The 21,308-nt window shown below is 39.4% G+C and overlaps 1 protein-coding gene and 1 long non-coding RNA gene across 7 annotated transcripts in view; one reads left to right on the forward strand and one right to left on the reverse strand.

Moving 5' to 3' along the window:
- The window catches only part of LOC148050310 (uncharacterized), a 29,593-nt gene extending 12,321 nt beyond the window's left edge, over window positions 1-17,272 (reverse strand). The window contains exons 1-3 of the long non-coding RNA XR_015701481.1: window positions 17,097-17,272; window positions 16,925-17,014; window positions 15,200-15,344 (exon numbers count right to left, since the gene is read on the reverse strand). This is a non-coding gene — a long non-coding RNA (uncharacterized LOC148050310). The remainder of the gene's footprint in view (window positions 1-15,199; window positions 15,345-16,924; window positions 17,015-17,096) is intronic.
- LRRC28 (leucine rich repeat containing 28) overlaps window positions 13,431-21,308 on the forward strand; it is a 58,722-nt gene continuing 50,844 nt past the window's right edge. The window contains exons 1-3 of one of the 6 annotated variants that reach the window (XM_087744622.1): window positions 13,431-13,799; window positions 14,439-15,212; window positions 20,415-20,643. In XM_087744622.1, the coding sequence (XP_087600748.1) occupies window positions 15,169-15,212; window positions 20,415-20,643 (273 nt within the window). In that variant the 5' untranslated portion in view covers window positions 13,431-13,799; window positions 14,439-15,168. Of the gene's footprint in view, window positions 13,800-14,438; window positions 15,213-17,462; window positions 17,635-18,158; window positions 18,175-19,725; window positions 19,780-20,414; window positions 20,644-21,308 lie in introns of those variants that run through there. The other 5 variants (XM_087744619.1, XM_087744620.1, XM_087744624.1 and 2 more) reach the window with 5 other exon arrangements.

The raw sequence follows: 21,308 nt of genomic DNA on the forward strand, positions 1-21,308 counted from the left end.
CATTTAACTTGGTCCTGTTCAAAAGCAAATAATCAAATTGTTACTGCTTTTTGTGTTCCTGTTACTGAGCAGCATTAAATTCTGTTCTTGACTCATAAGTTACACAATATATATAGTCTTGTTTAGAGCATTAGCTCACTTTCTAAACCCTTGGCATTTGGGCCAGTCTGTAACTGGTACCTCAGTGGTAGCTATTTTAATCTTTCCTATGATCACTAGTCACTACCTGGTGAAGTTAAGGAGCTCTTTCTCTCGTTTTATTCAGGCGCTATGCAAGTAGAAGGAAGTATTACTCCTGCAACTCCTTATAGTTATCTTAATTCTGTGAATGGCAATTCAGCTCCATGAAGAAAGGGCTAGTTGCTATTCCGATATACTCTGTGACATTTGTTTGTACATACAAATATATACATCAGAAGTGCCTTTCTAGTGCGTTGTACCCAAGCACATGCTATTTTAGGCTGACATTTTCCAACCAGGCCTGAGGGAGTTAGATGTCTAAATTAAATTCAGTTTGACTGATCTGAACATTGAACATCTCTGAACTAAAATCCTAGTGACAGACAGTGGGTCTGTGCTAAACCGACATCATTAGCTTTTCAGTAATGCAAAAAACTTACATCTAAATCTAATTTTTTTTCAGCAAAATGGCCATATAATTAAATTGTGAATGCAAATATAGGAAGTTAAAACTGGGATAATAATTTATTAAATGAACATGCAAGATGTATACACTAAAAGTGAAGCTGCCATAGTGTCAAAACCACTGAGCTGTTTTGATTTGGAGATGATATAAACACTTCCTATGAAACACTATACTCCTGTTGATTTAAATATGTATGTATTTTATTAAGTGCCAAGCAAGTAATTCATTATAGCTGGTTCTCTCATGAAAAATAATTTATATTTTTCCTGCTTGACTTGTGATGGTAGAGATTAAATGTTGAAAACCAATGGCATTGAACATGATCTGTGTTAAACCTCTGATCATTGCCTCAGACTAGTATTATACGATGATATTTCTGGACAGAAGTGTGAACAAGAATTTGGGTTCTATTCCCAAATCCTTGCTTACTTATTATAAGCATTTTTAGCAGAATGACATGAGTATTCTGAATCCCAGTTTAATCATCTCTCAAATGAGTTTAAAAAAACCAACAGGCTTAATGAGGTGTGGTAGTGTTTATGAAACGTTTTTAGATCATCATATCAAAGGTGCCATAAAATTGTAATAACATAATTTATATATAATAAATTGTAAGGAAAGTACTAATGTGTTTTGCATAGCATAAGGGATGACATATATAAGCAAGAAGGATAAATTGGGAAAGCTTACAGCAAATAGAACTGATTCCAAAATAACTGTGAACATGGCCCAAATCTGCTATTGAAGTTCAGTACAATTAGCCTTGTACTGAACTGTGACAACTGCAACCTGGGGAAGAAGAGCAGAGTTAAAGAAATGTCTCTCTGTCTGGTGCCTGCTGTTTTGTGCAGACTCTGTATTCAAATGCTCTTTAAAGAACACAGTCTGGAAGGGGCTCAAGCACTGAAAAGCAAAGAGGGAAACAATTCCAAACAAGGCTGCCTGTGTGCAGCTCTGTTTCTGGTATCACCCTTTGAAGGTTTACACTGAAGTACTCTCTGCCTCACAAGCTACTTCAGATTAATATCATTTATGGAAAGAGCTATAAACGAAAGGCAAATGTCTTGAATGCTTTTCAGTGCTGGGAAGAAGCGTTGTTATAAAAGTCTGACACCAGCTGACACTGGCCACCCTTGTAAGGCTAGTCTGCCTCAGGTTATCACCATTTTGTAGGCCACAGTAGTAGAAAATAACTACAAGATTGTAATCCATTGCCTTTCCCTCTCCAAATCAATTGTGCATCCAGAAGAGTTGTAATGAAAAAAAAAGACCAAAACTTGTCTGATATAGCTGTTTCTGCAGTCATCTAAACCAGTATGAGCAGTTACCCAATACAGCCTATAAAACTTGGAACTGGGAGAAAATGTACTTATATTCTAAAGGCTTAGGGAAGATGATTATTTGTGATCTGTGTGTCTTTGGAGTATTAGGAAGTCTTAGAAAAATAGTCATAGTGATAACATGAGAACCTTCATAAGTGACCTCAGAATGGTCATCTATGCCCATCTTGCGTGCAGCCCAGACAGCCACTACAAGCATATATAAGCATTAAAACTTCTTCTGAAATGAACTGAAATTTAGGATGGGTGAAGTTGCCAACGTAGTCTACCTAAATGTGCACTATCAATTCGCTTTTGGTGCAATTCAATTACAATTTCATAAGCCCTGAATGCTCTGGGAGTTGGTTTACCTGTGTGATCCCCTCTCATAAGCAATGTTAATAAAGTCAGGACATTCCTTTTAACGTCATCTACAACTGACCATCTTTTGGAATTGACAATAAAAGTCTTTGCAGAAAGTTCTCACCTCTGGGAAGGATTGTTCATGGGACACCTGTGCTTCAGGATGCACACCAAAAGTTTTTAAATTTTTTCACCCTCTTTCTTCTATCAACCTAACAATAGAAGGACGATCCGACTGTAGAAACTTTTCTGGCTGCAATAAGAGCAGTGGCTTTTCTTACCCTTTTAAGGAAGTTCTCTCTGTGGTCTAAGATTTGTAAATAGCTCCAGGAAATTAAAGCACTTAAAAATCTCAAGTGGACAATTTAAATGTACAGTTGCAGTTTGCTGGGAAAAGAGCTGACTAGTAATCTGTAGCTAGAATTTATATGGTATTGCAGTCATCAAGTATTGCTATCCTTATCAGTTGCACTGGTGAATTTGTCTTTGGATTGTATGCCGTTTTAAAATGTTTATCACTGTCCCCTCACTGGAGATTCAGTGCAGCTGCTGAGTCCTAGCAGTGATACGGTTCTAACCCCAGATTTATCTATGTTGATATGTTAGCCTGGAGCCCAAACTTTGATCACCACACTGGCCATGTATGGGTTCCTTCCGGCCTCTCCAGGGAGGGTTAGACATGGAGGAGGACTTGTACCCAAGCCCTATACCTAAGGGTTGTGTGGATGCCAATAGCTGGAGCTATACAGAGCCATCAGCAAGAGCCCTCTTCTGATTGTAATGCAGATAGAACCAACGGTAGATCTGCCCAGAGCTGCAAATTTGTCAGAACTGAACAGAATTTGAAGGGGTATGGTGCTACCTGATGAGGGGACAGCCCCAGTTAAAAAAACCCAACCAACCAACCAAACAAAAAACCCCCAACAACTACAGGAAAGCTCTAGTCTGCAATAGAAGACTAGGTATGAGAAATGAGGACAAAGATATTGCTGTTCCATTCACCATGAGCTTGGGGCTCAATCAAGCCTACAGTATCCTGACATAATCTAAGCTCTTTTCTCTGCTGCAATGCTCAGCAAAAATTGAGAATTTTTTGCTTAGAAGATGTTGCCATGGTTTCTTCCTAAGTTCTTGAAGCAAGAAAGAAAAACTAATAATCTAACTGCTAAGTGAAAATAAGAAGGCAAATACACGGAAAAGAACAAGGGAAATAAAATGGTTTGTTGGGTAAAATACTGGTAGGATTAATGTAAACTTACATATGATAGTAAGTTTGCTTTTCTGATTAGTGCATATTTTTACTTCTGTAATTTCACTGGACTTAATATCTAAGCCTTTTGAAGATAACTTATCTCTTCATTGAGGGATGGGAAATAAGAAGAGTTCGAGGGATCTGAAAACAGTGGGGAACATGGCTGAGTGTCATGAACAAAATGCTAGAAGTTTGCTTATGTCCATCCCATGGGTTGGAGAAGTCAAATACTGCTGGAAAGAGTTTTTATTTCCCTTCCATGTATTTTCCTTTTATAAACTTGCCATCTATGAATCTTTCATGGCCTTCCTGTCTCTGGTCACTTGAAATAGCCATTTAAAATATGCATGAAACTACTTTGCTAGCAGCACTTTTATAAACCAATGAAATACTGAGCGTAAATCATTCTGTGGAAATATTATCTTCTTCCCATACATAGCATTTAACTGATCTGCTTGAACTGGATAGCTAGTGCATGTAGGAAGGTTAAAGGATATGGGCCTATCTTTATCTCTGAGTGACCCTGTCTGCAGCAAATGTATTAGAAATATTTTAAAATCATTTACTCAGTTCTACAAAATTCCTATTTTACCTTGGTTCCTCCTTGATACCAATTCCTAGTAAATAAGCATAGTTTCTTCCTTGCACTAACATTCACTGGAGTTTACTCTCATTGAACTTCCAGAGATGAGAGTCTGTACAACCCCCTGGACATTTCATACTATTAAAGCTATAATGTGGAATGCAATATTATGAAGCAAATTGCAGAGTTCTCTGCATTGAGCTGAATTTCAGTTTTAATGAGTAGTGTCTTTTTTGCAAAAAGATCCTCCCCCATTCTAGCTTTGTATAAATAAAAGCATAGAGAAATACTACTAGCTTTTGAGTTGTGTTACAATATTCCTGCAATTTTTGCATATTGCCAAGTTCTGTGCCAGAGACAGAATTTAAGGTGGAAAGATAAAACTGAAAAATCCCAAGAAAATTAAAAAAATCAAATAGGACAACATGCTAGTTGTCGAAGAATCCTACACAGACATTAGTTAAGATGGGAAAAATTGATGGTGCTGCCCCCAAGATCAATGGTTTTCAGTTGCAGCAATGTTGTCCAGCAATTTACTCAAACTTATGGTTAGTTTGATGTTACGCAAAGCAAAGCCTTATCATTATTTTATGACCTGTCACAAAGTAGCTGTTCATGTTACTTCAAGTCTCTCTATAGCTCCATCTGGTAACTTAGATACTGCTCAGAAAAGCCATGGATTAGACAGAGAGAGGGCACAGAGTAATACATAGCACAGGAAACTGCCAAGCAGCCCTGAGAAAAAACAATATTCCATCAAACGTACCATGCAAAATGAAGTAAGAAATTCAAAAAGTCCAAATATTTGACTTAATGACACAAATATGATTGCCTTCTGTAGGATAAGAAAAAAATAAGTCAGTAGTAAGAATATCTTTTCTGAGGGAATCAGACTTTATAAATGCAATGCTCTGTGCATACTAACATCGTTTATCTCATTGCCTTCAGCTGACTTTGTATCAGACATTTAGCTACTAAATACATTTATTAGTCATATGAATCAACTTCCACTCTAAAGTAAAGGGCCTTAGACTACCGAGCAGCTTCTTATGAACTTGCTGAATTAACTAAATAGCCATGTCATTTATGAGATGTCATAAATGAGCTCACCTCCTTTGCAACAGTCACTGAAATGTTTACCAGAGGGGAAAACAGCAAATTCCTTCTTACCTACATACTGAGTTACTGTTGTTCATGGGAAAGTGTTTCTTATTACAACAACAAAAAAACCCAAACTCGGCAGTATTTTGAAAAACTTAAATTAGCAACACGAACAGCAGTGATAACTTTTAACTTATTACAGACCCTCTGTTGTGGTTTAACCCCGTAGGCAGCTAAGCACCGCACAGCCCTCACCCCCAGTGGGATGGGGGAAGAGGAAAGGAAGAGTAAGAGCAAGAGAACTTGGGGGTCAGGATAAAAATTGTTTAAAAAATGAAGGAGAACTGGAAAAAAAGAGAAAGCCATTGCACAGATTATTAAGGAATGTGAGACACGCCATAATCAAGCAAGCCAAGTGAGTAAAGCCTTGCTGATATAAAGGACAGTGGCTGCAATATCAATATCACACTGCCCTGAACCTGCCAAGGCAAGTGTCATTTGCTTACCATGGTGGAAGTAACAACTAGGGGGGGGCAGAGTGAGAAACGAGAGGCCTTGATGCTATGCAAACACTGCTCAGCAATAGCTAAAACATTAGTGTGTTACCAGTATTGTCTTGGTCACAATTCTAAAACACAGCACATTTTGACCTGCTATGAAGAAAAATAACCCTAGCTCAGCCAGGCCAGTACACCTTCTAAATGTGCCAGATTCAAAAGTACTTTTAAACTAGTACACAAACTGTGCAAAAATATTGAAACTAAACAGTTCAACAGTGCTGAAGAATTTGCACAAAAGACTGAAAAATAAAACTATCTCCTTGTAGAAGGGGAAGGAATGTACCTATGTATCTTAACATGAAGCCACAATACTAAATTTAAAAGAGAGCCTCACAACAAATGCTCATTGCTAGTTCTCTGAAAGATGGTGCTTCTGTCTGAATAGTGCTGTCTATCACGGCATAGCTTCCATCCTTACTGAACAAGGAAATTCCCCTTTACATGCTACACCTTCTGTGTTTTTGGACTCTATCAGGTATTGAACAAACTCAAACACTTCATGACAGCAGCAGAGGCCAGAACACTGAGACTCATCTAAGCACTTACGTTGTGATGCTTTTTTGTACTTTGCTCCTTTCCCTTTTTGCTCTTATCTTTCAATGTTGCTGTTGTGCATTGATCCTTGACTTGTCTTTCAGCAAGGAAAAGTATCTTTAGTAGTTGTTTCATGTTGTTTCAGTACAGTCCTTCCCCTAAGGAACTGAAGGAAAAGGATTGGATATTTTTCAACACAAAGGATTTGCCATTCACCCCGTACTGCTTTGAAAATCATGTATGTGTGGTGAAGAGGTCAGGGAGGTAACACCTGCAAATGGAAGTAGGAAAAAAATTATTTGCTTCACTGACACAGTTTTCTCTTCCTCAGGGATGGCCAAGTCATTGAGAGCTGAGCCTCCTCTTCAGCAAAATAAAACTTACCCTGTCATCAACCCATACAAACTTGACATATGCTGTTAAATGCTGGCATACTGTACCACATAAATCTTCCATAGAAGTGTGCTTCTCCATGTCATAATATCACACCACCTTATCAGTTTCCTCTCTTTCTCCACTTATTGAAGGTATATTAAGACTGTTTAGATTGATTTTTTAAAACATAAACTAGAGGCCAAACCGTGGTGCATTTATCCACGTTTTCCAAATCCAGACTGACCTATTTCTCATCACACTGGCCATCTCAAGCTAGAATAAGGAAATGATTTCAAATTAAAAAAAAAAAACAAAACAAACCAAAACATCATAGCTGTTTGGATATAATGGATCTAGGATAAAACAACAACAAAAAAATCCAAAACAAAACAGGTTTCATCTAAGCTATATGCATTCTTTGCACTTCCGTTAGCGTAAGCAATGCATTAGCAATCTGGTTTTTAAAAGGTACTGAGCTTTATCTAAGAAGTCTCCACCGGCCAAAGGCAGTCACTTTAAATTGCTAGTGGTAGCACACTTCTGGAGAGAGAGGCAGGAGGTCGCCTGGAATTGCTTTCACTGAAACTAAACTGTCCACCCAGGAGAAGATGAAGCAAACAAATTGCCTACATGACATAGGTAGCACTGTCTCTCTGAGCTGACACTAAACTAGTATCCTAAACCAATATACTACCCGAGTTGCTATCTTTAGCATCTGGAATAGCGACAATTACTACCTTAGTCACTGTAACACCCCAACAGACAGATCTTTCACGAGAACAATGGCACTAGTGGTTACTCAGGCCACAATTATGACATGGGGGAAAATATTATTTTCACTCTATCTGATTTCCAATCTCAGTTATGGCTACATTCAGTATGAGGCTATGTTATTATTCTTCATTTTCTAGCTCTTCCATCCTTGCTGTATTTTACTGTACATTGTTAAAGATGTACATGTTAAAACATCTGTCATGTTTTATTCCAGAGTAAAATCTGGGAAGGTCAGAAGTGACATTACTTATTAGTCATCTCTAAGGACAGGATACACACAGAGAACGCCCATTTTTCAAAAACATAAAACACACATAACAGTTCTGGTATAAAGTTCTCCTTTGGTCTTAGAGGTACAATTTTGTTCAAAATCTAAATAAAATGAAATATAAAATATTAACTGTTTTTTTCTTTTTTTCCTTTTTTTTTTCTTTTTCCTGATAGCAGTGTGCTAAGCATGTCTACCCATAGACCCACACAATCATGGGACTGGAAGAAAATCTTTTGCCAGGGGTACCATTTGATGTTCCAATCAAGGAAAGGACCTCACCCGGGCTGAGAGACCAGAGAGGGAAAGCCTGAAAGGCTTTTTTAAATGCCACATCTACTCAGTGCAAAGCTGTTTTGCTCCGTCTATAATAAGGATTGATTAATGCTACAGCAATGATCACATTAGTTATAATAGCAGCAAGAGCACAATCCCCACAAGGGAACTCAAGAGGCCAACTGGCCCACCCCCCCCGCTCAGAGCAGAACTAACTGCAATGTTAGATCAGGTTTCTCACTGCCCTAATTCTCTCTAAAATATAAGCAGAGGTGTGGAGATTGTCTATTTTAATGAACTACTCTGCAAAGTTCTGTGTCTATAGCTTAGAAGTAGAATTCCTGTCAGATGGCTACTTAGCAGCCTGATCAAAGTGTTCAGGAACTAGAAGAGAACAGTAAGAGAACTGATAAATCTAGAGCAAGCCCATGTTTCTTTAACTACATACTTCTCCTTTTCCTGATTTTTGCTTTCTCTTCCTAGATTATGTTAGCCTGCAGAACTTCGTCAGCTGTTCTTTACATAGGCAAAGGAAAAAAAAAAAAAAGTCATTTTCTATTCTTGTTTCCATAAAGTAATTGGAACCTGCCAAGAGAGTAAATGATTAAATGAATAGTCCCTTTGTTTGTTGGGTAGAATGTTAAAGTCATATAGCAGTAACAGTACTTAAAAAGAAAAAAAAAAAGTAATGACATCATCTCAGAAGTTTTGTATCCCAAAAGAACACTAGCGGGGAAACATGAAATGAACAGATTACAACAGTGCTGAAGTAATGAATGAAGCTGTAGCAGTTTCAAGGTTCACTGGTATCTGATCAGACTAAGGAACTACAAGAAAGTGACCAATACATAAACAGATTCCGAGATGCACATGTCTTTTATTGGACCTTCTATGGAGAGATTAACAGAAGCATTTTTGTGTGTTGTGCCAAGTTTTGGGTGGAAATAGTCCCTGCTGTGGTGCATATGTGCCACCTGAAGCTGTCTTTCCTTTGTCTACCAATACCAAATTCCTCAAGTTAGAATTCAGTCTGAATTAAGTCTCTATTTACATCTCGATTCTTCAAAACATTTACAACTGTGTTTAGTCTTTACTGTAGGGCATAGTCCTGCTCAGGTACAACAAGATTATTGAATACTTGTGTGTTTAAGGTACTGAGTACAAAAAAGGTTATTTGATGCACACATTTGATAATGATAATAGAAACATACACAAAACCAGTATATGCTCTAAAATATTTATATTCATCAATGTATTGGTAAACACAGATACTTTTTTTTTTTTTTTCTCCAATGAAATAGAAGGAAAAATTGCTTTTGACTTTAAATTACAGATTGTAGCCCTGATTAAGTTAGAAACATATTCTTGCAGCAAAATAACAAATAGATGGGTCAAAGCATATTTTAAATTAGTTTTCTTTCCTATTGTTCTAAGAGATCCTCAGTAATTCACCGAGGAGACACTGGCTTACTGATCCACCAATTCAAGGCAGAGTAAAATGTGACAGAAACAAAAGTCCAGCTATGAAAATTCCTTTTCAGTTGCACAACAGGACTGCAGCATTGGTACACTGACAGGGATGTATTCTCCAGCAGCCAAACTTTGTAAGTGCTTTGTATGTGGTTGGCTGGCTGGCTTCTATTTTAGGAAAGAAACAAATATTAATTTAAGGATTATAATAAAGTTGCAGCTGTGCTTCTTTGGTAATATGTATTGGTAGGGCTAGCTCTGATTTGTAGCTCTGTGTATCTATGGATTACCATTATAAAGGCGCAATCGCTGTTCTAAGCATATCAATGCATATTTAAGAAACTTGAACTCATTAAGCATGACTTCAATGCTAAAAGCACTAGGTCACTAAAAGGGTTTAATAGACCTAATTACTTCACTGTCCCAGAATTATGGGGTATTAATCCCTGGAAGAGAGTAAAAGGCACATGACTCTTTTTCCTATGCCACTGGTAAGAAATGAAAAATAGTTTCAGTGTGAGGGTCTAGTTATAGTCAGTTGAAGTTACTCTGAATCTCCATTTCTGATTTTCAGTGGAGGCAAAATTAGCTCCTTTTGTCAGACAGAAGATGTTAACCTGTTACAGCCATATGGTCTGGAATAGCTCCCTAGGAGCAGTGCTGGTGCCAGACACAATGCCATATTGTCCAAAACACTCCTCACACCAAGGAAAATGGGAGTTGGTAGCTAGTATTACGCCAGAATTTTATAATCTGGAAAAGTCTTTATCAATGTTGTATTGCAAATGCGACAAAACTAGGAAGGAGGTAAGGACTTGAAAAAAGTACACATGCTAAGCAGTCACTACTGCAAGACTGTTAATTCACCACTACCTAAGAGCCTCTTCAAACCCAATTATGTCTTGACTTTCATTACCTGTTTTAGCTCAAATTTTGACTGCTAGACTTTTCAGTAACAAAGTGCTCAGGAATTCACATAAGAAATTTTGGAGAGGATACACAGTGCATAACAAGAAATCAAATATCTTTGACTTCCGGTTTGGTCTCGAAAACTCAAGATTCTGCATTTAACAGGAAGCAGTCTCTTGACTGTCTCCCCAACATGTGGAACATCCAGGCATACATTTAAGCTCTTCCTAGTGAGTTCAATAAAAAGAAAGGTCAGACCCCAGCTGTAACCAGAGGGATGGTTTACGTGAAAAGGAGAAACCCTGCAAGCTCTCTAAAAGCAAATCTCCCACTGGTCTCAGGAACAGAAGAGTTCTATATCTGACTTCACTATAACAGGTTCCACAATATGCTTGCATAAATCAAAGAGCTGTGTATACACCACACTTCCCCCCTTCACTATTTATATTCACTTGGAATGAAAAATAGCTCACCACCTGCCTCATTTCTATCACAATGTAACAGGCCACAGAGTTAACACCCTTCTGATATGAATGGTAGAATAAAATTACAAAAATGGTCGCTCTTACACAACCAAGGTATTTGGCACCTCACTTGGAACTTTTCCATAAGAAATACAAACATCTCATAAATATACGGAAATATGTTATTTCAAGTATGTGTATTATGTGTAACCAAAAAAAAAAAATGCAGCACACTTTTATTTCAAGCTCACATGTACTAAAATTATGGAACTGTGTGGATAAGAGTATAAGGTTTTAATATTTTATTGACATTTTTAAGTAAATTTATAGGAACAATGGAGTTTTACTGACCATATGGAATCTCCCTCCAAAATATGGCTTTGCTCCGACACACAGAAGAGCATGGGACCTCTCCCTCGAAAAATAAATGGCTAAGAGAGGAGAAAGAAAATTACATCAGGCACCAATAGTCATATCAGATGAAAGAATTGGAGTAAGCTTGGTATCTGGAAGCAGGAACAGCTTCAGAATAAGCTTAAACCACTGTTTTCTGGTGCATGAATAGCAACTTTTGCTCTGATTAGATCCAGTGAATCATTAGAAATACTCAGAAATCTTTTGACGATTATTGCAAACTCAGCAAATCTGTGAGTTGAACTCAAGGGTAGCGCAGTGAAGATGAAAAGAAAGCAGATCTTGGGCCAGGGAGAAAGGTGGAGAAATAACCACCATACAGCCTCAATGACAGCAGAGGGCGGTAGTAAAAAATAGTATTATTGAGGTCATATAAAAATAGACCAAAGAACATTTCATGCCATTTGCTGCCTGAAACTAATAAACATCCATGCGCTGCCTAAATTTGCTATTTCAGTTTTACTACTTTTCGGGTTGAAAGTGAAGCAAAACTGTAGATAATATTCTAAGTGGCTTTAATTGAACCAAATCAGTCAAGTTTAAGGAGTTTCATAAAGTGAATTCCAAAAGATAAACAAAATTTTCTTCATGAATGCATTTGTGACATACAGCAATGTTGATAAGTTGAAAAATAATACTTGGTTAATTGAAATTAATTTGAAAGCCTTGATTATCTTGTCAACAAGAGGTAACAAAATATCTCCATATGGGCTACATGCACCTTTAGCAGTCATTAAAGAAGGACTAAAAACTGAACAAGCCATGGAGAGCTGGCTGATTTGTTACCTTTGTGGTGATCCCATATTGAGATTTCCTGATGGAGCAGAGGCAGAAATGTTGATTCTGCCTATTGTTATATTTGCTTCGTGCATTAACAGAGGAATTTGGTTTCTGGGGCAGTCAGTGAGGCATTGTTCTTTTTCCAGTTGAGATTAATTACATCAGTGTGAACTGAGAATGAGCAGAGGCTGCATGATCAGGGCCAAAATCCATTGCTCGCTTATTCTGTGTTAGGGTTGTTCCATTCAAATTGCAGTTTGTCCAAACTACCAGTACTTTCCATTACTTCTTAGGAAATCTATTCCACAACATAATCAATGTGATTACCAGGAAATTTCCTTCAAAAAATGAGTTCAGTCCAAATTAGCGATAGACTGTTTTAAAAGCTTGTGTTTTGAGCAATGCTGATTTGAATCAGACAAGGCTGGCCAAGTAACTTTCTTTCAAGCTAGCTTTTTCATTAACATTACTGTGCCATTGAAAAAGGAGTCAGTTAAAGTTTAACAAATACAATAACAAACAAACTGAAAACAGAAAGACTTAAGCCAAAGGTGGATGATGTCTAAACATTAAATACTGGTATGTTGGCACTTGGCATGCAGGAGCTCCATCTGCCTTCCAGTTTTTGGTACTGCTGCAGAAGCCAGAGTTTGAAGTAAAAGGTTTATGGAATCAAAGTTAGCAGTACTATGATGAATCACTGTAACTTTATTCCACCCAAATAAGACAGCTTTGTCACTACACCAGAATTACTAACTGGAAGGTAGGAAACACCTCCTAAGAAGAGCCAGGACTTTCTGGAGAATGGATTCTTTCTCCATCAGTAAAACCAGAACATTTTAGTGAGTTTATTTCTTCCTGATATGGGAGACAAGTCAATGAATGTTTGTGTAATGCAAAAAACCTTCCTATGGAAAGAATAGATCCTAAATTCTCGACATTTATACCAATTGTGATCTTGTACCATTGTGTATATGAAATTTGTATATACTGAAAAAGCATTATGTAGCCATTGTAAAGTGAAAACAAGGGTAAGTAGAAGTAATAGATTTGAAATTCTAGCAGAATGCAAACTGAAAAAATTCTTAGTAGTGTCAATCACACCATAGTATATACTGTCTCTGCAGTAAAGTAAGAAGTATGCTTCTTAAAGTCCCTGTTTGCAGAATCTGGTGATGACACAACGCCCTCAGCTCTTGTTAGAAGAAAAATGTAAGTCAGTAGACCTCATAGATGAGGGAAAAAAGCCATGTTCAGTGTCTGCAAGAGCAGAAAAATGAAATTGTGTACTCAACTGCATGTGAACTTTCAAAATTCTAGGCAATGTACATTTTCTAGGGACAAGCAGAAGACAAAAGGACAGCACAAACCATTGAGCCCCCATACTGGAATCCTGCCACGTAAGGGAGAGCTCTGCCATTTTCCTAGACCGTTTCCAACAGCCCAAGCGCGTGTTAAGCAGCTTTCTTCTGTCTGACCATGGAAAAGAGGTTCACTGCCTGTGAGACCTGGCAGATGTACCAGGCAATCCACTGGGTTACTACTGCTTTCCACACTTGTTCATGTCATATGCTAACACTCCAGTACACACCAACCCTTCAGCAAGCAGAACCTAAAGAAAGCTGAAACTGCATCTGTTCATCACTGGATTGATCTGTTCATTCCTTGCGCCTAGAAGATTCCTCCAACCCACAGAACCTCTCTGTACCAGGTATGACTGCATGAGCTTAGTGTTTAGGGATGGATTTATGCTTCACTATAATTCTCAGAATACAGTGATGTCCAAGAAAGCCCATCTTGTACTGCTAGTTAACACACTAAAGACCGAAGGTTAAAAATACTTGCTAATTATCTGGCCTTAAAGGAGAAACACTCTTTTCCTGTCATGCATCAGTCATACTGAAGTATCCTGCTGCTAAAAACTGACCTTTAATTGCTCAGTGAATATTTTGATCATAATCCAAACTTACAAAGGCTAATTTAATGCACATGATTCAATATAAGTGGTATCCACGGTACTGGGTGGAAAAGACTCACCCAGGGTTATTTGGGAGGCTGAACCTCAGAGTGTTCAGAACTCAAATTCAAAAGCTCAGTAAGACACTTTGGAACTCCTAGTTCTGTGAAATTGAGAGCTAGGAATCTTGTCACAAAACCCTCGATAAAAATAATTTCTTCATGTTTCATTTGGCAAACAAAAGAAAATGGTTGCATAAAGCTTTAATATACAAAGATATTTCCAATTGTACCTTCCCAAAGTGGTTAGTCTCAAATAGTTACCTTGTGTAATAAATCTGATAACATATCATCATCTCTTTTTATTCACACTACATTCATCTGGCTTGTATAGGTTTGGCACAAACAAGGGATCACTGGTGGAGCTGTGCCCATTTGCTCCAGTTACCGCATTTGTTCCAGTAAACCAACTGATGAAGGCCTGTCTTCAAGACACTGGCAACTGCAAACTACCTAAATAGATCTACTTCTTCAAAGTTGCACTTCAAAACAAGTTTTATTAGTTCCTTTATGTAGGCACAGATAAGATCAGTCATCCCTCTGAGCAAGATGTAAATTTCAAGCCCCTCTGTTCCTTGCTCTCACAAGCACAAAATTAAGAATTAAACTAGGGTAAAGAAACAGCAAAAATCTTCTTAGCAAAGGGTATCCCACTGGTCTCACTTGTTAGATGGGAATGACTTGGCAACCATGAGGCAAGCACTCTCCTTAACGGAAGATCAGATTCCAATGCCCCCAGCTCTGCTCATCATTTTTAGCCTTGTGACTACACAGGCAAGACTGTACACCTGTGCTGTGCAGGATCAGAGCTTCAGAGATCAGCTTTCAGATCTGAGAGCGCAGCGCTTTTTAGAAGCACTGCATAGAATTTGATGACACAAGCCTGGGAGATCATGATGGCATCAGTCGAGAAAAAAAAATAATCATACTGGGAATGAACGAGTGTGACGATTGCAGCCTACACGAAGCAATAAAGAGAGAAGCCTGAGTGACTGCTTCAGGAGGAAAGACACAAGATAAAGTGATGTGCGAACACTCAAATCACATTGGAAATTCTTGTGGATATGATAAAGCTACGAGGTAACTGGCACTTACCTCTATATAGCAGGTATGAACCTCCTACAGCTCTGGAACAAGCAAGAAAAATGTAACATAGTTGAGGTGGATGAGGATGTTTGTTTGTCTTGGCAAAGAACAGCTCATCTCATTCTACAGACTCTTCTGCCAATTGAAAAGCAGTCTGGAGGGAATCATATACATTATTATCACTAGGGAGAAGACATTTTAACTACTGCTAGTAGGAACCCTCTCACTCAGAAAACAAAGAGATTTAAAAAAATACTCTTTCAAATCCTCAGTTTTAAAACTCCCCACTGAAATATTGACAGCCCCAGTGCTATATATGTATTAACACCTTTAATTGTTTCAGTGATCCTAAACTGCTCCTGCAGTTTATGTTGAATCCATGTGTACAGTATGTTATATAATCACTGGAGGCACACCCCAAGAGCTGAATTTGTTTCCGTGACAGAGCAGAACCAAAGACATTTTAGCATTGCTCTGATCTCTGTAGTCCCTTTGTTGGTGTGAGCAGAAAAGCAGCAGCAGACAAAAGTTTGCTCTCAAAAATATCAGAATGCAGTAATCTTATCTCCTCCCTGTTACTGTCTCAAAAAAATCCTCAACCAAAAAACCAAAAATATTACAACGTCTGTGTAAAGAAACACATTAAGTATCTTGGCTCTGTTAAGAGCAGGTCTCCCAAGAAAAAAAGCTTCATCTTTCCTGTCTGTACTTTAGTGGAAGAAGGCAGGAACACAGTTTCTGTCCTGATCAATGACTTAATATCCTGGAGAACATTTGGTCTGACACATCATTGCATTCCCTCTGAGGAATCTGTTGCTAACTGTGCTCATATTCAGCTTCTACTTTTGTCTGAAGTATGCTTAACTTCTGATTTCTCAGATATTTATAATGTGGGACCAAAGCGACATTAAGAAATGTGATGTAACTGCTGTTTTTAAAACCGCAGTGGTATACAAGCAGACCACTTTCTGGAATTTAACATCCAGCTGAGAAAAACAGACAAGTACTATCAACTACCATAAGAAATAACGTGTGCAGTATGATATGATAAATATAGAGGATGTTGAATTTTGAAGGGTAAATTATTTCATCTTAAATTATTTCAACAAAATCCAATCTATTTATCTGAAAAAACAACTCCAAAAAGACTGCAAGTGCCAAGTAAGACTGAGCAAGTATATTTCTCAAAATAAATTATTGCCTTTCAAGTGCAGGAAAATGACAAATAAGCAATTAAGGGCTGCTATTCTTTATTTAGAACTGAAAGAGAGAGAAATGAGTCTGCGAGAAAAAAATCTTAAGCTTTATCTGCATGTTGCTTTGCTTCAAGTGAAAGTTCTGTGGATATATAGGAGAGAAGAAATGCCTTCTGCAAGGTATTAATCCTCTACATTCAGCTTCTTGGTTCCTCTGCAGACCTGTATGCGAATCTTGTTAAGACAAGTTTATGTTAATTAGTCTGTGGGAACTAGAAAGAGGATTTCTGCAGCTGGGATTCCTTTTTTAGGCAGCTGGTAGGGCTTCTTCAGCAACGAAGAACTTTTAATACCCAGTAATGTTAAATATTCCGAGTATAAGGGAATTTGCTGTCATTAGATTACTGTCATAACACAATCAAGACCTTCCCTAGGATAGGATTTATGTACTGGGTTATCTCAGTATGTATGGACACATGTAAAATCAAAATCAGGTGAACAACACGTAGGTAAAATTGAGCCTCCATAATTCCCTTACCTGTTTCAACAGGCCAGCTATCATGGGTAAAAATGGTCGTGATGGGCAGGCTGGGGGTGTAGGCAGGATTACCTAAGGGTCTTCCGTCTGCTGTTAACAAAGAAATACAAGATAGCATTAGTTGCATCAAAATTTGGCAGGGAAGATGGCCTCGGGCGACCATAACTTCTACCTGCAAATGACGCTCTCCTTCAAAAGCTGTTAGGCAGGGATAACTGTTGTTAACACCGGGAACTGTGCAAGCAGCCGGGAAGGCAAGCTGAGCCTACGTGCTGCCCCAAGGAGAGCCACGGGAGGGAAGGACGCGCCCCGTGCCCATACCAGCCCGGCCTTCGCGCCCGACCCCGGGACGCAGACAGGAGGCGGCCGAGGCGCTGAGGTGGGGCGCCCTCCCATTGGCTGACGGGGACATGAGGCTGGGAGAGAGGAGAAACTTGTGATTGGATGTTGGGCGGTGGGGTGCCTTGTGATTGGGTGAGAGGCGGGCGCGGGTGCTGAGGGGGCGGTGTTGTGGCGGGGCGCGAGGCAGGGCGGTGCTGCGGCCGGGTGGCGTCTCGCGAGAGTCGTGTGGCTGTGGAGGTCTCGCGCGGCCGCGGCCCGCTCCGCCCCCGGGTGCTTGGGCCGGCGGCGGCGCCGATCGGAGCCCAGCCCAGCCCGGCCCGGCCCGGCCCGGCCCGTCGCCGCTCTTCGCTCCGGCGGCACCGGTGCCGGTGAGTGACTCTCCCCGCGGGGAGGGGGACAGGGCAGATCGGGTTCTGAGGGTGGGCGTGTGGGAGCCTCCGCTGCTCTGCCCCCTGCTGTCTGCCCACCGGAGCGCCCGGGCACGGCGCCTTCTCCCTGCGGGGCTGTGAGCCTTCCCCGGGCCGAGGCCCCGTCCTCCCTGCTCCCCTCCGGCCCGCACTTCAGCCCTGGGGGCGGCCTCCCGCCGCCTCCTCAGCCCTCACAGGCCTCCGCCCGTGGCGGCCTCCCCCCACACACAGCCAGGACAGGCCGGTTCCCTCGCACCCACCGTGACCGACCGGCCTCCCCCGGTTCCCAGGGCCCACGGAGCAGCGAGCAGGGCGGCTCCGTGCAGCCCCACCTCAGAGACTCCTTCTCTTGTGCCCTGCGGCTTCTCTAAGTTTTCATCCGTCCGTGTGCGCTCCGTCCCCCCAGGAAGCCCCAGTTCGGCGGGTTCGGCCCCCGGCGCTGGGGGTCTCCTGAGCCTCCCCGTGTCACCCCTTCGCACGCCTTCGCCTGTCGTATGCTCAGTGAGGGCTTATTTCTGTCTTCTCTGTCCTGTGTGAAACGGTGATTTTTCTCCCCTGGATGACCTGACTCCTCACAGGGCCATCATCACTGGGTGTATCTGTCCTCATCCTCCCTTTTTCCTTTCCTTAAAGACTGTGATTGTGTCTGTTCCTTTTTGGTAGTGCTGTATCTCATCCCTGGAAAAAGAGTATTTAGAGAGAAAGAGAAGAAGTTTGGATGGTGGTGGAAGGGAGTAGGAGGGTTTTGAAGTAATAGCCAAAATAGAGCAGGTAATGACTGGACTTTGCATTTGTGGACTTGCACATCTCTGTATTCGTGTGTGCCATGGCTAAATGTGATCCAGTTGCTATATGGAGTCAAAACTCTGAAGAGAAGTCCACAGGTGCAGAACACCTAAAAAGCATCTCTGGACAAATTGGAAGGCTGTTGGATATTTGTTTATGTGTTTTGTGACTTCGCAGCTTCTCATTTAAAAAAATATTTCAGGGAACGATGAACTTTCCGTTACCATTTTGTGAATTGTAGCAGTTAGTGCTCAAATACTCTCAGACTATGCACATTAAAAATTCTGATGCTTTTTCTTGAATTATTTTAATGCTGATCACAGGTGTGGAGTTTGCAATTGTAGTGGCTTAATTTCCTTTATCTGTTGAACTAAGGGAGCTTTAGTGTTGCTAGTGCCCAGGGCCAGCAGTGTGTGTACCCTGGCTCCTTAAGATAGCTAATGAAGGCAACTGTTACAGCGATGGTTCTTCTCATACGAATACCGTTGAACCAAAGTTGGACTGATACTTTCTAATCTTATATAGGATTCTCAGCAGGGTAATCATTTGCTTACAGAACTGATCTTAGCATGGCTTGAATTGGGCATAACTCAAAACTAGAAAAGGTGTGCAGGATATTACATCTAAGTTGTGATTAGTAGTGCTTATGGGACTCTAAGAAAATAAATACTGTATTCTTCCAGAAGGACGTAGGTGACTGGTAAAAGCTGCTTATCTGCAAATCAAGGGAATTACTGAAACTGATAAAGTAGTTTGATTTACATGTATGGTCCAGTTATCAGTCTTCAGCTGGGTAAGGAGTTTTGTTTACAATGACTACCTTATAATCAGATAGGATTCTTGCTTGTAACTCAGTACCTTCACTTCTGATATCTGTTATGATTAGAAATCTCTCCTTCAGTAAAGAAATGAACTAAAATAGAAAATGTTATTGGTGGAAAGCAGTTATGATTTCTTGCCCTTTGTTAATGGAAATTAATTTATACACACGAGTCTGTAGCAAACTGGTAACTTTAAATTAATAAATAGTCTGGATTTATTATGTTCTCCTGAATTCTGAGACAGTTGAAAAGATGTAGCATTGGTGGTGTAATCTAAATCTAGACAACGTAATAATTAGAACTTTGGTTATACGTGAAAAACAAGCTAAATAAAGTCTGGTTTCAGATATGAGTTAATTTTTAATTTTTCTTCATACTTTTGTTTTCTGGTTTTGAAATTGTCAGTTAAAGCTTGACATTTCGTTCTTTCTGGTTTTATTTTTAGTAAAGAGAGCTGAAAATCTCCTGTCACATCTAGCTCTTTATAAATTTTCATGCTGTAAGTTTCAGATTTCTCATGTATTTGTTTATTATTTTAAAATGGCCTTACTGGCTGTCCATCCCCAATGTCTCTTCCAACTGATAAATTCTTCTGGTAGTTTTATATGGGAAAGCTTAACAAACTTTCATTGCATTTTGTCATTCTGGCTTAAAAGCTACATGAAGGTATTTTAGTCATCTGAAGATAAGAAGTCCTCTGCTAAATTGTGCATTTTTCTAATCTGTGGATACTTCTTTTAGCACACTTCACAGAATAGATGTAGGACGTTGATAATGGTTAGTCGAGAGAGGTTTCTTTCTTTTTTTTTTTTTTTTTTTTTTTTCTTCCTTGTGGTGGCAACTTTGACAAAATTATCTGAAAGGTCCATGGAAAATGGATTGAAAAAAAACATTATTTATACCTTAAGATCTTGTTATTGCCAGTCCAAAAGCATGCTAAAACTTTATCCAGAAAATGTTAGAAGTAAGACTTTGACTATATCTTACGGTGTGGATGTTCTGGGTACTTTATGTCTATATTAACTGGAACAAGTGTGTTCAGATAAATTATCAGATAATAACTAACTCTTTCCACAAAAGAATGCATGGCTTACACCTTGGTAATGGGTTTTTTTTGCTCTTTTTGTCCCCTAGAAATGGGTCTGCTTTCAGAAGATGCAATGCGTTAGATGTGGTGCTTGGAACAGGATTAGTCATGGCATCAGAACTGTGTAAAACAATCTCTGAGGCAAAGCTGGAAAGGCACAAGAACTTGTTCTTAAATTACCGAAATCTCCATCACTTTCCTTTGGAGTTACTGAAAGATGAGGGGCTGCAGTACTTGGAGAGACTTTATATGAAAAGAAATTCCCTGACCACATTGGTACGACAACCTCTTTATTGTAATGTTTACTGTCTGTATGTTTAGGAATTCTGATTTTTGGAACAGAAAAAACAAGATAATTTTTAAAAATAATAATAATCTTATAGCAAATCTAATCCTGAATTATGTCATCTATTGTGAAATATGAGTATTTGGTTGTATTATGTTTGAACTTGCATAGGTAATGTAGAGTATAATAAATGAAAGTTTATGACGTGTTACGGTTACCCTTTTGAAGCTCTGTGAAGATCTTCTGGGGGTTTTCTTGTGAGGTTTGTTGTTTGTTTTTTGTTTGGTTGTTGTTTTTTAACTGCTATGAATTTTGCTTACCTCAGCGGTCAGGCCTTTCTACTGTTAGGTGATACTACGCAGTCTAGTCTACATGCCTTCATTAGGCTAAACAGCTTTTACCTTGGTGTGTGCCCTATTTTAAAGGCATCATCAATCCCAGGGTCTAATTCCAAGCTTGCTATTAAGGTGCCAGTGGAAACTTGTGTCTATGGGCTGCTGTCCGTAGGAGAACAAACAGTTAATTTCAGGGTTGTGGGATTTTCTGTTGTGGTTTTGTCTTGTCTTGTTTTGTTTTGTTTTTTCCCTGAACTGAACAAATTCTCATCCTGAATGAATGTTGTGACCTCAGAATTCAGCGTGGGATAGTTAAATAA

The sequence above is a fragment of the Nipponia nippon genome, unplaced genomic scaffold (assembly GCF_047370975.1).
Source record: "Nipponia nippon isolate SJK-2023a ecotype South Korea unplaced genomic scaffold, ASM4737097v1 scaffold_9, whole genome shotgun sequence".
In the NCBI taxonomy this organism is placed as follows: Eukaryota; Metazoa; Chordata; class Aves; order Pelecaniformes; family Threskiornithidae; genus Nipponia; species Nipponia nippon.